At 38.3% G+C, this 13,461-nt stretch overlaps 1 protein-coding gene across 9 annotated transcripts in view; it reads right to left on the bottom strand.

The window, feature by feature from the left end:
* LOC139121920 (polycystin family receptor for egg jelly-like) overlaps positions 1–13,461 on the bottom strand; it is a 302,374-nt gene that overhangs the window by 122,922 nt on the left and 165,991 nt on the right. For all 9 annotated transcript variants that reach the window (XM_070687234.1, XM_070687236.1, XM_070687233.1 and 6 more), the window contains one exon: positions 8,748–8,903. In XM_070687234.1, the coding sequence (XP_070543335.1) occupies positions 8,748–8,903 (156 nt within the window). The remainder of the gene's footprint in view (positions 1–8,747; positions 8,904–13,461) is intronic.

Genomic DNA, 13,461 nt, shown 5'->3' with positions numbered 1-13,461 from the left:
TACAAAATTACAGATTTCATCAGAAATTCAATATATATTACTTAGTTCATCTATAGAAACCTTTATACCAAATTTCAAAGCTATCTGACCAGTTCTTTTTGAGAAATACATTTTTTACCGAAAATGGCCAAAATTGCCTTTAAAATGCAAATTTGCATATTTCTGCACAATGATTTTAGATGATTTTTTTACCAAAAACAGCAAAAAATGCCCCAAAAATACAAATATGCAAATTTCACCACAATTTGAACAAACTTGAGTGAGGTCACCCCAAGTGAACTGCATATAAAATTTCAAAGCAATTGGACTTGTGGTTTCAGAGGAGAAGGCAATTGTTAACGCACAACGGACGAATACGACGACGACGACGGACGACAACGGAAAATCAACCCATTTGATAAGCTCCGCGTCACTGACAGCGGAGCTAAAAATTAAAGCAAAATTTCAAAAATCAGAATGTAAATTTAAATAAACTAACATTACATCCAAATATCGAAAAATAATACCCTTGTAGTATAGTATCTCAAGATTATAGATTCAGATTTTTACATTCATAGGATTGGTCATGTCTGTGCGTGCATCCGTTCATGCATATATCTCAGAGATGCCTGAAGTGATTTCATTCAAACTTGGTACAAGGATTACTCCTTTTGTCATACATATGCACATTGATTTTTTTTGTGATACAATCCAATATGGCCGCCATGTGGCCATTTTGTTATGATTGTTTCATGTACAGAGCCATAACTCAAGCATGTCTCAACCGATTGTATTCAACGTACAAGAACATCGACCTATGTCATACATATGCATGTGGATTTGTTTCACGATATGATCCAATATGGCCGCATGGAGGCAATTTTGTTATGATTTTTTCATGTCCTGAGCCATAACAGGCATGTCCTATCTGATTTTATTCAAAGTTGGTACAAGGATATTGACCTATGTCATTCATATGCATGTGGATTTGTTTCACAATATGATCCAATATGGCCATATGGCGGCCATTTTGTTGCGATTTTTTCATATCCTGAGCCATAACTCGGGCATGTCGTAACCGATTTTATTCAAAGTTGGTACAAGGACATTGACCTATGTCATACGTATGCATGACAATTTGCTTCATTATATAATCCTATATGGCTGCATGGCGGCCATTTTGTTACAATTTTTTCATGTTCAGAGCCATAACTCAGGCACTTTCCAACAATACAGTTTTATTCAAAGTTGGTACAAGAACATTGGCCTATGTCATACAGATGCACTTTAATTTGAAAACAGGATATGATCCAATATGGCCACTTGGTGGCCATTTTTTTATGATTTTTTTTTCATATCCAGAGCCATAATAGTTCAGGTAAGTTGAACACCTTAATCCCTCCTTTTGTGCATTTATTTTTATGTATTAATTTGTTTAATTCCATGCTCTCATTCAAAGTTAGTTGCCTCTCAGGAGTATGTTGACATCTTTAAACTTGTGTATCATGGCATCGATTACTGGTTTTATTCTCTGAAGTTTGTCAAAGTCAGGGTCATTTCTATCAGCCAGTATTAGTGTAGATATCAGAGAATTTGACAGAAAAGGTTGTGGTGCATGTTTTCCAAAGTTGGGATCTGTGTAAGCCAGTATTCAGACCAGTATTGAATAATCCTCTTTTGTCAACTGGACCTGTCATGTAACATAACACCTAGCTAAAATCACTTCAAAATGAGTTGTTAGGATCGTGACGACATTGATCATCATAGCGGTTAAGGTAGTGACTCAGGTTCCTTTGTAAATTTTAGCGATTTTGTGATTATTTCATATTCTGAACCCCTGAAATATGATCTTTTTATTAGAGAAAACTGTGAGGTAACATTGTACTGGAAAATGTCTTAAATTTTAGTGAAAACACGGCCTTCTAACCACTGCGTGAGTTATTATTTCCTTTTTGTTTTAACGGTCCGGATTACTGTCAGCGTTATCGTTATACCTTGAGGAGATTATGTAAATTTTTACGCACCATGTTGCGCATGCGCGCACGTCTTCATAAGAGACGCTATCCAACATGGCTGATGACTGCCAGCAGTATAAGCAGTGTAGAAAACGCAAACGGGGGCCGAAGAGGCAAAATGGAAAGCTGATGGACGCGATGTTGTGTGTTGGCCGCTAACACACAGCATCGTACGCAGGGCTAGCGAGAGAGTTGCCGACATCGACGGTTATTTACGAAAAGTGAATAAAAGACTGGCATTTTTGGAAGCGATCGAGTAGCTGAGGTAGGCAGGGATACGACTTGGGCCCAAGAACGCTGAATTTCGGCAGTAATTTGGCTTTTTACGTCAAGTCCCAAAATGGATTTGAAGTCACCGACCCTACGTACGCGTACGGGTCTTTGCAGGGCTGTGGTGAGCGGGGCGATTAGCTGTAGCGGAACACATAGCATCGTACGCGGGGCTATAGATTACACTGCCGTCCAAAGAGAATCTATTTACATGTAATCTTCACTGGAAAATATGGTTCTATAACAGCAGCCCATATCTTGGACTTAGTTTGTCCATGGAGGTAGGAAGCATGGTTTGTACAATTTGTCAATCCGACACTGTTATGTCGGTCTAGAGCACAGCAACGTATGAGAAACGTCGCTTCACGATCGTTGCCTGTCAATTTCTATCTGTCGAGTATCGCCTCAGTCGTTTATTTTAAGTCATGAAGAATCGCTTTTACGTGTAACTGAAGTTGATTTTGGTTTCATACCCGAGGCCATAATAGTACATGTCACAGTGGAAAGCGAAATAGCGCACGAAACCCCGGTCATTTTTTATGGTGAGCAAAAGGGCTGTAGCAGATCACATGTGAAAACCACAAAACAAGAGCATTCCTTGAACTTCTCAACTACAGAATTTTTTAGAGCATCGAGAGTTTGGTCGTCTCATCTTCGAAAGCAAGCAAGCAAGTGACGTCCTGTACTATAGGCACAAAAATCGGCGCTAAAATGAACTTGGCAACCATTTCACACTTGGTACGTGCATAAATTACGGGCTGTGAGACCGGAAGTCGAGCGCTTGCGAGAGAGCGAGCGCGCGTCGTCAGCAGAACGCAGACCTGTAAACCATTCCGGCTGTATGATTTTTTAAAACTTTTCTAGTCTTGTAACAAGACTCTAACCGTTACCAAACAGTGTACAGTTAATATAATTATAAGCTAGATACGTATTTGACAAACAGATTATGCCCTGAATTATCTTTCTAGTGTTTATCGTGTAAATAGTACCCACCGCGTACGCTGACCAGCCTCACGGTTCTCGGACAATTTTCATCATTTTTAGGCAAGCTAATGTTTAGGACTTGTCAGAAATTCTCTAACCTGATGCCAAATATTTAACCTAGACCCAGATCGAATGATTGTTTTTTGAAACGCACAAAAATCCGACTTTTTTCGGCGCTTTTGTGTGAAAAATGGGACTTTTACACAAATCGTTGATTTTCTCAGTTCTGATTTTTGCTATGTATGCACACCTTCAAATGAGTGTAAGTCGGCGACGCGTGGGCGGATTTCCCAGATTCTTCGCATGCTAACACTTCATTAATAGACCTGAAAAACCGTGTCTTAGATTTTTGATAAACCCCCCTGAAGTGACGATAACTTGACAAACGTGAACAAAAGCCGATAATTTATGCGAAAATCCGACAGTTCACACTTCGAAGGCTCACTGTGCAGAAACAAAAGCGAATTTCAAAAATCCAAAACACGGTTTTTCCCCCTGGATATCCAGCTGTCTAGTGCCGTTAACAGATCACTTAGGGGTGCTGCCAATTCTTACTTATACTCTTTTAAGTGAAAAAATTCAAAATCACATGTTTTTGACTTAAACAAACATACCAATGCATGTTTTCACAACTAAACAAAAGTTTTACCTTCTTCAAATATAGACCTATTAGAAAATGTACCACATGTTGGGTGTGAAACCCTGTTTTCTATGTGAAACTTTTGATGGAAAATATGTGTCAACAAAACTGAGTCACTACCGTAATCTCAGTCACTATTTCCTTCAGAAGTTCTGGGATAAAATAAAACTCAAAGATATCTTTCACTCTCCAGTGTTGTCCTTAGAAGCCGGGTACCAGGCAAATAACCCGGGCTCTTTTGCATTTTTTCCCGGCTACTTTTAACGTCATTAGATTATTTTTATAGACCTATTAATTTCGGGATTGCACTGGCAGCTGTTAGACGGCAGACGTACGATTAGTAGTTTCGTGACCCCTTTCCCCGCATGGAACTGCACAAACACAAAACAGTTTCTAAATGCCCATTTGTTGCTTTTTGAGCCCGATCTTTTATTTGTTAAATAGTGTAATTGGCTGATGGACGCGCCTATGGTGTTGCCTTTGCTACGAGCAGTGTAATTGGTTTGATAAGAAAGAAGGTCATCTTAGGTCATTTTTAACGATGTCGTCAAAAAATAATGTGGCGTCGGCCACTGGCACCTTGCCGATGGAATATTTTTTCCAAAAGAAAGCCCGTTTGAAATGTATACTTGATTCCAACAATAAATTTAGTTTATGTATGAAAAACTTCAATTTCGCTGAATTTGTGAGAGAAAAGCGCCGAAAAGATATGATTTTGATCGACGGTTCAAAGTTCATGAGAATGGCAAGCTAGTTTTCCGCCGCCGCGCTGGCTGCCAACGTCACTACGAGTATGATCTTCTCAACAAATCAAGTTATTCTCAGAGCAATACTGACGCATTTTCTAGATTAATTTTTAAAAAATGAGCGAGAACTGATTTTTTTTTAGAACCAACTGTTTATTTGAATGGGTATTTTATTTTCATTAATTATTTTTATGTACTAGAATCCACGGTCACAGGCATGTGTGTTGCCGACCGGCGCATCATCGTCACGGCTCACGGCTTCACCATGGCGCTGATCCCCCGTTGTTTAAAGCCGCCGTTCTCAATCCCAGGTTCGCGCATTAGTGGGTACTCCACCCTGTCAACATAGTATCGTTTTCATTGTTTTGCGTCAAACACCGCTATATTAGTAGATTAACATAAATTCACGTCGCACGTCGATGAGCACGTCGGAGTACGTACATTTTGGCATGAGGTGTTTTCACCATACTTGGTGCGTTCGAGTTACAGATTTCACCGATTCCAGCGGTGTGTCACTTGGCGCCAGATGCGGACAGTGTACATGTCCTCGACGATCTCCCGCCTCTACTGTCTATGCCTCGATCCACAAAATAATTACAAGTCAATGTGCTGGTATGCAAAAAACCCGATCTGCATCGTTCGAATCTCTCAAATTCTTAGAACTAATGTTTTATTAAATTTGGAAACATCGGTGTCGAAATAATATAAAATGAGTATTTTCTGAAGATTGAACCGTGATCCCGACGTACTCAACCAGCCAACATAAAACTTTTATGAGGCCAAGATGGCGGTTGAAAGTCAGAAAACAAGTCCAGATCATCGTGTATTACATGTTTTGCAAATTTGTGTTGCGAGACTTCGTTTGCATTGGAACCAAAACAGTACAAAAATCAGATGCATTTCGAAAACTCGGACAGGAAATCTCGTAAATTCCTCATGACGTAATGAACTTTGATCGATATGCAGCGAAACTGCAACGCGTGGGTTATCGATATGGTGGCACTTGCTCACGTGGATACACGCTCGAAGTGACGGTGGAACGAAACAGAGGAAGTCAAATCATCCTTTTTTAGCTCCATGGTCAAATAAACATTTGGTTTATTAGTAGATTCAAACGACACTCCATTGGAAACTATACACGGATACCGTATTGCTTCACACCTCTGTGCCGGGGTATTGAGCATTTTTTGATTTGTCATTCTGAGTTTAGCATCATCAGTTTGGCAATGACAACGCGTCTATCTGACTCCGACTCTGTCGGAAGTATTGGGATATCCTTGACCGGACACACGCTTGGCGTGATGAGCGATTTTTGGCCCGAAAGCAGCATCTGATGCAGGCCGATGACGTAATCGTCAAAAGAAGAAAATTGATTTGTCATTTTGCGTGACTTTTGTTGCCCGTTCGTTATATCCAAATTTGTCCGGCGTACCATACACATTTGCCATCGTGGGGTGTACGGTAGAAGCCACAAAACCAAACCAAACGGCCCTATTCAGGGCCATCAAACTTTCCAGTAAGAGAGAACCCGATATTTCTTCTTCACGGCACGTTTTGTGGACGGTCCGTGCTCACGGTTACTAAGATCTAGATGTAATTGACTTGAATGTCTTCTGATCACATTATTTTATCCCCAGAAATGCGGCGGGTAGGTACAAAAGTTGGATAACTGTGAAGAAACTATCGCGCATGTCTTTCGACACTGGAAATTTTGACACACATTTTATTTATTTTAGTCACCATTAGCAGATAAGGCGAATGCTAATCAACATTAGGTACACATCCAGCTGACTCGTGTCTTACTTTGCACAAGGTTTGATTGACAGTGGTATTCAAATCCCAATCGGCGTCCCCTGGGTCGACGTTCTCACTGGCCACGCACAATTACTCACTAAAATTGTCCAGAAAACTCATCGGTTTGAAAAGAATGGAGTCGTTATGTATTGATCAGGTATTTACCCTGCTGTAGAGCATTCCCATTTCATAAATTTTCATAAAAAACACGCAAAAAACCGCAATCTATGGAGCTCTCAGTTCAAGCTACTCGCACGGCGTCTCTTTGCATAATGAGCGTCCTTTCATGTAATCCGGTATTTATAACCAATGGGCGTCTTTAAGACAACAGGACAATACGTCGTGGATTATGGCATGAGTTCAATTTCACTGCGCTTCTCCATCTTCTCCATGTTGGGTTGCCCGATAGTGTCCTTCAATGGAACCTCTCATTTTTTTTCACGGACTCGTGGAGCAAATTTTAAAGAAAATAGGGTTGTTTCCTTCCAACGCCATACTGCATATCTGCTTTGATCAAATTTGGGGACAGCGAGACGCGACGATCGTATATGGTTGGCATTTATTAGTGATTTTTTGCAACATTTCTGTCAATCGTAAGTTTCAGAAACCAATGTGTGGTAATGAAGAATAGGAAATGAGCAATGAAATGAGCAGACTGCAGGTGATTTAAGATTAAATGTTAAATCTTCACTGCAAATAAAACCATAGGTGTGTCATAAACAATACAAACAAAACAAAATCATGTTTGTTTGCTTTGTTGTATGTGAACCACGTCTAAGACACACAACAAAAGTACTGTTTCAGTCTCAGCTAAATGTCACCTCAGATGCCACCAGAGAACACCATTTCCACTCCAATTTTCGCCTTGTGAGAGGTGGGACGACACCCCCCTCTCGCGCTCTCCCCCCTTGTTCGCTACGCTCACTCACCGCTCGGTCGCTTCGCTCCCTCGCAGTCCACCCGTCTACTTTCTTAAATTACCCGGCTACTTTTAATTATAAGGACAACACTGACTCTCGAGTCTTCCTCACTATCACTACTACTACAAGAACTACCTTTGCTACTGGAGTCGTTGCTGTCAGCTGAAAAGTATAACTCGGCATCTTCATCAGAGCTACATCTATAGCTATAAACCTTGCCAACAGTATGTAAACCTTCATATCAGATTCTGTAAATCCTTAAAAAAGTGGAGTCAGCCTCGGAATCAGACAAAGAATAAAATACATTGGAAATAACGTTACCTAACACTATATCCTTATTGTCTCCAGCTGCCAAATTTAAATTTTCATTCCAAAAAGTTTTGGTGAACTTTAAAAGTCTGACTGCTGACCTGACTTCTGTACTTGGTAAACAGTGCATGATATAAGAATTTAAATTGTGGCACCAATTTCTAGATATTTGAATTGATTATACCGCCTATACAAAGCAATGATACAATACCTCTAAGAGTCAAAGGTTGCCTGCATAAATATTACGCTTTCATGCACCTGCAGGCTGCAAGGGAGTCTGATAGCTGGGTTGCCGTCAGGCGCCCACCGGCACCAAACGGGTTAATATTTCAGGAATTACCCTCTACAATGTGACTCACCACTTTTGGCCAAAAGAAAGATCGTGTGTCAGCTGGGTTTCAAAATTTGAAATAGAAAATGTGAAAATTGACCTTTGAACCTGAGTTATCTTCCTTTTTCCATTTAGAATAGTTTTATGCTATATACCGTAGTAAAAGATACTTTTGAGTATCATGGTTATAGGAATGTTTGAAGTGTTACGGGTACACACATGAGTTACCAACCTGAATGTTCCTGGGTTATTGAATATTGTACTTACAGGTAGGCTACCGTAGCTAAGTGTCTTTTAGGGTTGTCATCTGATGCACATACACCCAAAGCCTACCAATAGCGGCAATTCACACACTCAACTACAAATTTTACTGAAAAATCATAGTAAGGAGTGTGTTACAGGTGTGGGTGCACCTGATAATATACTTACTATGGTGGGCAATATAAGTGGGCTTCCAGTGAACCAGTGAACCTAGATGAGTTGAATTTGGTAAGGGTACATGATGTGTGGAATTAAAAAAAAAAAAAAAAAAATATATATATATATATATACATACACACACACACTCAAAATAACTTCAAGTGCAAAAAAACGATATCTGTTTCTTAAGTTTCATGCCTCCTGCAATCATCAGACAGAGTAAGTGATCGGAATACTCTACATAAGAGTTACTTTGTACTTGAAATAATTTTGTGTTTTAAATAGAGAGAGAGAGAGAGAGAGAGAGAGAGAGAGAGAGAGATGACGTAAAAAACGTACTATTCAGGCAGTCAAATCCAGTATAACCATTGTAGCATGAACATCCAAATGGATCTTTTTGGCATATAGGCCTCTGTTTACAACCCAGAGATGATGATGGGTCTTCTGGTCTACAAACAAAAGCACAATTCTCTCCATATGTTTGACTTGAACACTCTGAAAGGAAAATATAAAAGGGCATTAACTAAATGATCGATAGAAGAACTGCACAAAAAGATGGCAAATTTCTTCTGTATATAAAGTGATTGCATGACCTATTGAACTAGCAAATGGTTTATATCAGGAAGGGCAATGGTGACAATGGTGTTCCCCCTTGTCAAAGACCTGACAAAGACTGTTCGAGTAAGGAAATCTCAACTGTCCTGGATGGTTGGCAGGTAAGGTGGGCTTGAATACAGGGCCGAGAAAGATGCTATGTTCTGATATGTCAGAGTGGTACATTGACATTTTCGAGTGAAATGGATTGTACTAACCTGCGAAACCAGTGCTAATCATTGATGGGAAGTTGAAAAAATAGTGTCAAGGACACTGTCTGGCTACCATTGATAAGAAATGTAAGAATTCATAATGTTAGACAAAATATGGCACACACTAAACAACAGGCTGTAAATCACATTTCAACATGTCATCGTTGATGACACATACTTCAGATGTGGAGTGTGTATAATGTGGTGTGTGTGTGTGTGTGTGTATATCTAGTATATGTATCGAAGTATACAGATGTTCTCATGGGAAATTACAGTGCTCGATGCTTAAGTAGAGCGTTATAAATAATTACACAAAATTACTTCAAGTACAAAGTAATGATATCTGTTACTTAAGTTTCATGTATCCTGCAATCATCAGACAGAAGAAGTAGTGCAAGGATACTTAGCTTGACAGTCTTATATATGTATGATCGGGGCGTACCATTCTATTTGTAGGTGGTGTTAAAATTTGATAAATAATATTTGTTTTGGTGGCGACATTTTGAAACCAGCTCCAAGCATTTGTTTAACAGCGTAGATTTGTCAGCACTGATAATGTGTAGCTTTTCTGATATAAATAAAAAGATTACATCGCTTGCTTATGTTCGAGTAACTTGATGCTTCATCAATAATTGACCACGAAATGTCAAAGACCCGGTTCTTTTGTTTGAGGGACCAGACGTACTTGGAGAGCTCGGTAAAGTGCCGATATCTTTCATTACAGAACGGCCGCATGTGATTAGCGAAGCGCGTCTTGAAGGTGTTATGTGTTATCAGTGAGTCCGATGTAGACCTCCGTAGTGTCTGCCGTTGATACCTTGGTCTTGTAAACCACACCTTCGACTTGACAGTTATCCTTCAAGGGGCATGTAGACTTGTCCCAGCAATTACAATCAGCTATTATTTATCAAATTTTAACACCACCTACAAATAGAATGGTAAGCCGTGATCATACATATAAGACTGTCGAGCTAAGAATCCTTTCACTACTTCTTCTGTCTGATGATTGCAGGATGCATGAAACTTAAATAACAGATATCATTACTTTGTACCTGAAGTAATTTTGTGTAATTTTATATATATATATATATATATATATATATATATATATATATATATATATATATATATATACACAGATTCATTACTTTGTACTTGAAGTAATTTTGTGTAATTTTATATATATATATATATATATATATATATATATATATATATATATATATATATATATATATATATATATATATATATATATATATATATATATATATATATATCGCTCCGGGCATCTCTGAAATATCTGCGTGAATGAGGACGCAAGCATGCACGTACACACATGTATATATGTATGGAAGCACGGACATGACCAAACCTACAAGTCCCTCTGGACGACTTACTACAAGCTAATAATGGAGATTTCTTTATCTACTTTATGAAGCTGGCCCCTATCCATTGAGCAACCTTTGAGCAGAAGATTTTACAATGATTGCATTTTTAGAACAACACTGCATACTTTTCTGCAAACAAAATATGACAAGTGACCAAACGGCTGATACAGCTCTGCAGTGTTATGTATGAAATAAGTACTTGTGACACATATGTTGATGAGAAATGAAAATCTTTGATATCTCACTTCAGGATGGCCTGACCAAAAATGGCAAAAATAGCTGAAAAAAGAAATAAATTGAAGATTTCATCATTATTTGAATATATCACATTAAGATCATCCCTAAGAATATGTCTACCGAATATCAAAGCTATCGAAAATGGCAAAAAGCTACCTTGTCATATATGACAACGGTAGTTAAACTTTAGAGTCATTGAAAAAAGTCTAACACAATGGTAGTTAAACTTTAGAGTCATTGAAAAAAGTCTAACTCCTTGCCAACATTGATTGTTCACAGTATGAGCAGTTTGAAGGTCTTTTCTGCACAGCATACTACATCACTAAAAGTGAAAGATCTTTTTTCTGATTTTGAGGACCTGTTTTCACTTTAGGAATGCAACAAAATCAAAATTGGAAGCACCTATACAAAGAAGTCATTCAAATCACATAGTCCATGCTGTAATTGGGAATTAGTCTGTGAAAGTTACTAAATTGAAGTTAATATGATCAACATGTCAAACAAAATGAGGGTACCTAAGACCTATCTGCGACTGATGCCCATATTGGATTGTAATGTAAATTTAAGAAATAGACATTATTTTGTATGTCATTTTTATGGCATTGGGTTATGTCCTTTTACCAAGCAGGGGTTTCATTTTTGACTGTTTACTCATTACTGTCATGATTTCACCAGCTACATTTTGGGAAAATCGGAACTCTTTCATCGCTTTCAATCTTTCATCTGAAATGGTTCAGACATATGCCTTGCACTGGCTCTTGATATCTCAAAATTCAACTAATCTGCAAGAAACTGGTCAAGGCATGCCTGAGTAATATGGCTCTTAACATTAAAAAAGAACACGATTTGAACTAATTTGGGATAATTGGATGGTGAAGTAATGCCCATTTAATCTACAAATGTAACCTCATCTGCTTTTCTATTTACATTACAAGCTTGTTTTTATGAGTTATTTGCAATATCGCAACATTCAGCTATATGGCCCTAACACTTTTGAGAAATTTGAAAAACATGAAAATCCAATTATTCCGAATTCCAATAGTGTTAAATTCAGAATGCCACAGATCCTTTACCAAATTCTCGCCACAAAAGGTTTAGCTTAGGTATCTCTTTGGTATACCAGAGGTATACCAAATCACTTCTGGTATACTCCTGGTATACCAGATGTGTACCCATTTTCAAGCTCGATTTTTGATACATTGTACCAAAGCTGTACCTCAGTAATCAGGTATAAGTTAGGTATACCTAACATGTACCAGTTCATTTTAGGTAGGAAACAGGTAGTACCTATTATGTACCTCTTCTACTATGTATGGTCAAGTTGAAGACTGGTATACCAGAAATATACCAATCCATGACTTAGTATTTTTTTTGCCATGCCTGGAGTCTGCTTGTACAGTGCATGTCAAGTTGAAAACTCTTGAGATATATACCTGAAATGTCTCTGCCTGTTTGACTGATTACTATATTATTGCTGCCAATATGAAGTAACCGTATTTCATTTCCAGGCAGTACAGTGTGTGACTGGTCATATTCAAGCAATGCAAAATTTATCTTTCATTTATATTCATTTATTTTTAAAAACCCAATGAACCACTTATTAATTAAATTGTAAACACAAATCTGCTCCTAAAAATCGATACAACTCAGCAACATTGCTATTTTAGGATGGGTATTTATGAGTGCATCTGTAGTGACATTAACTATGTCATTTAATTTGGTTGGGTAAACCATGGTTTGATCAACGGCAGAATTTTTCGGAAAACAAATTATTAAAACAGGGACTTGTCTGTCTTGCAAGTCTAGCCCTGTAGTTTCTCATAATATTTTCACACCAAAATTATAATGCAGTTTCAAACGAAAAGTTGTTTAATTACGTTTATCTGTACGTACACCTCTTTGTAAATGAGCAGCAAGGACTGGTCGTAGAGTTTTAATCAATACCGCAAATTTGTACCTTACAAATGTCGACAGACGAGAAGTTTTCATTTTAAGAAACAGACAAGTTAATGTCAATGCATTCAATGTCTAAAGCAAGGACCCGTTACCTCCAAGCACAGCATGTGACCGCGGTCGTATTACAACTCTGAGCAAAAGATCCGTACAGTCATTTTAGGATGCCCTTCATGGTAGTCTGCTGCCCCCGGCGAAATGTCAACTGTGGTGTACAATGGTCAACAAGGTATTTGATGGTTTTTGATGTTTGACCATGAACTACCATGGTTGGCCATGATATGAGACCACAGTAGGCATTCTAATACTATGGTCTACCACAGTTAACCATGGTCTATCATGGCTGACCTGTTTATGGATATTGGCTACCATGGTTGACCATGGTATTTGATGACTGATTGTATTTATGACCATGGTTATCGATGGTCAACTATGGTTGACCATGATATTTGATGACTCATGGTAGTTTAATTTTGATGCCCAATTGTCTTGATGCTCATATTGATAATAGGCTATATGTATATACACTCCTATATTTACATAGTTGAGTCTCTTGACATCATCCACAGTTGTTAGAGAGAATTAATGTCGTTGCCCGGGAAGCTTAGACCAATTTGCTGTATTCTTGTTCATGTCAGAAGACTGTGGACAAATATCAAGCTAAAT

The sequence above is a fragment of the Ptychodera flava genome, chromosome 21 (genome assembly GCF_041260155.1).
Source record: "Ptychodera flava strain L36383 chromosome 21, AS_Pfla_20210202, whole genome shotgun sequence".
Lineage (NCBI taxonomy): Eukaryota > Metazoa > Hemichordata > Enteropneusta > Ptychoderidae > Ptychodera > Ptychodera flava.
The sequence above is the reverse complement of the archived record's forward strand: the minus strand, read 5'-3'. Positions and strand labels throughout refer to the sequence as shown.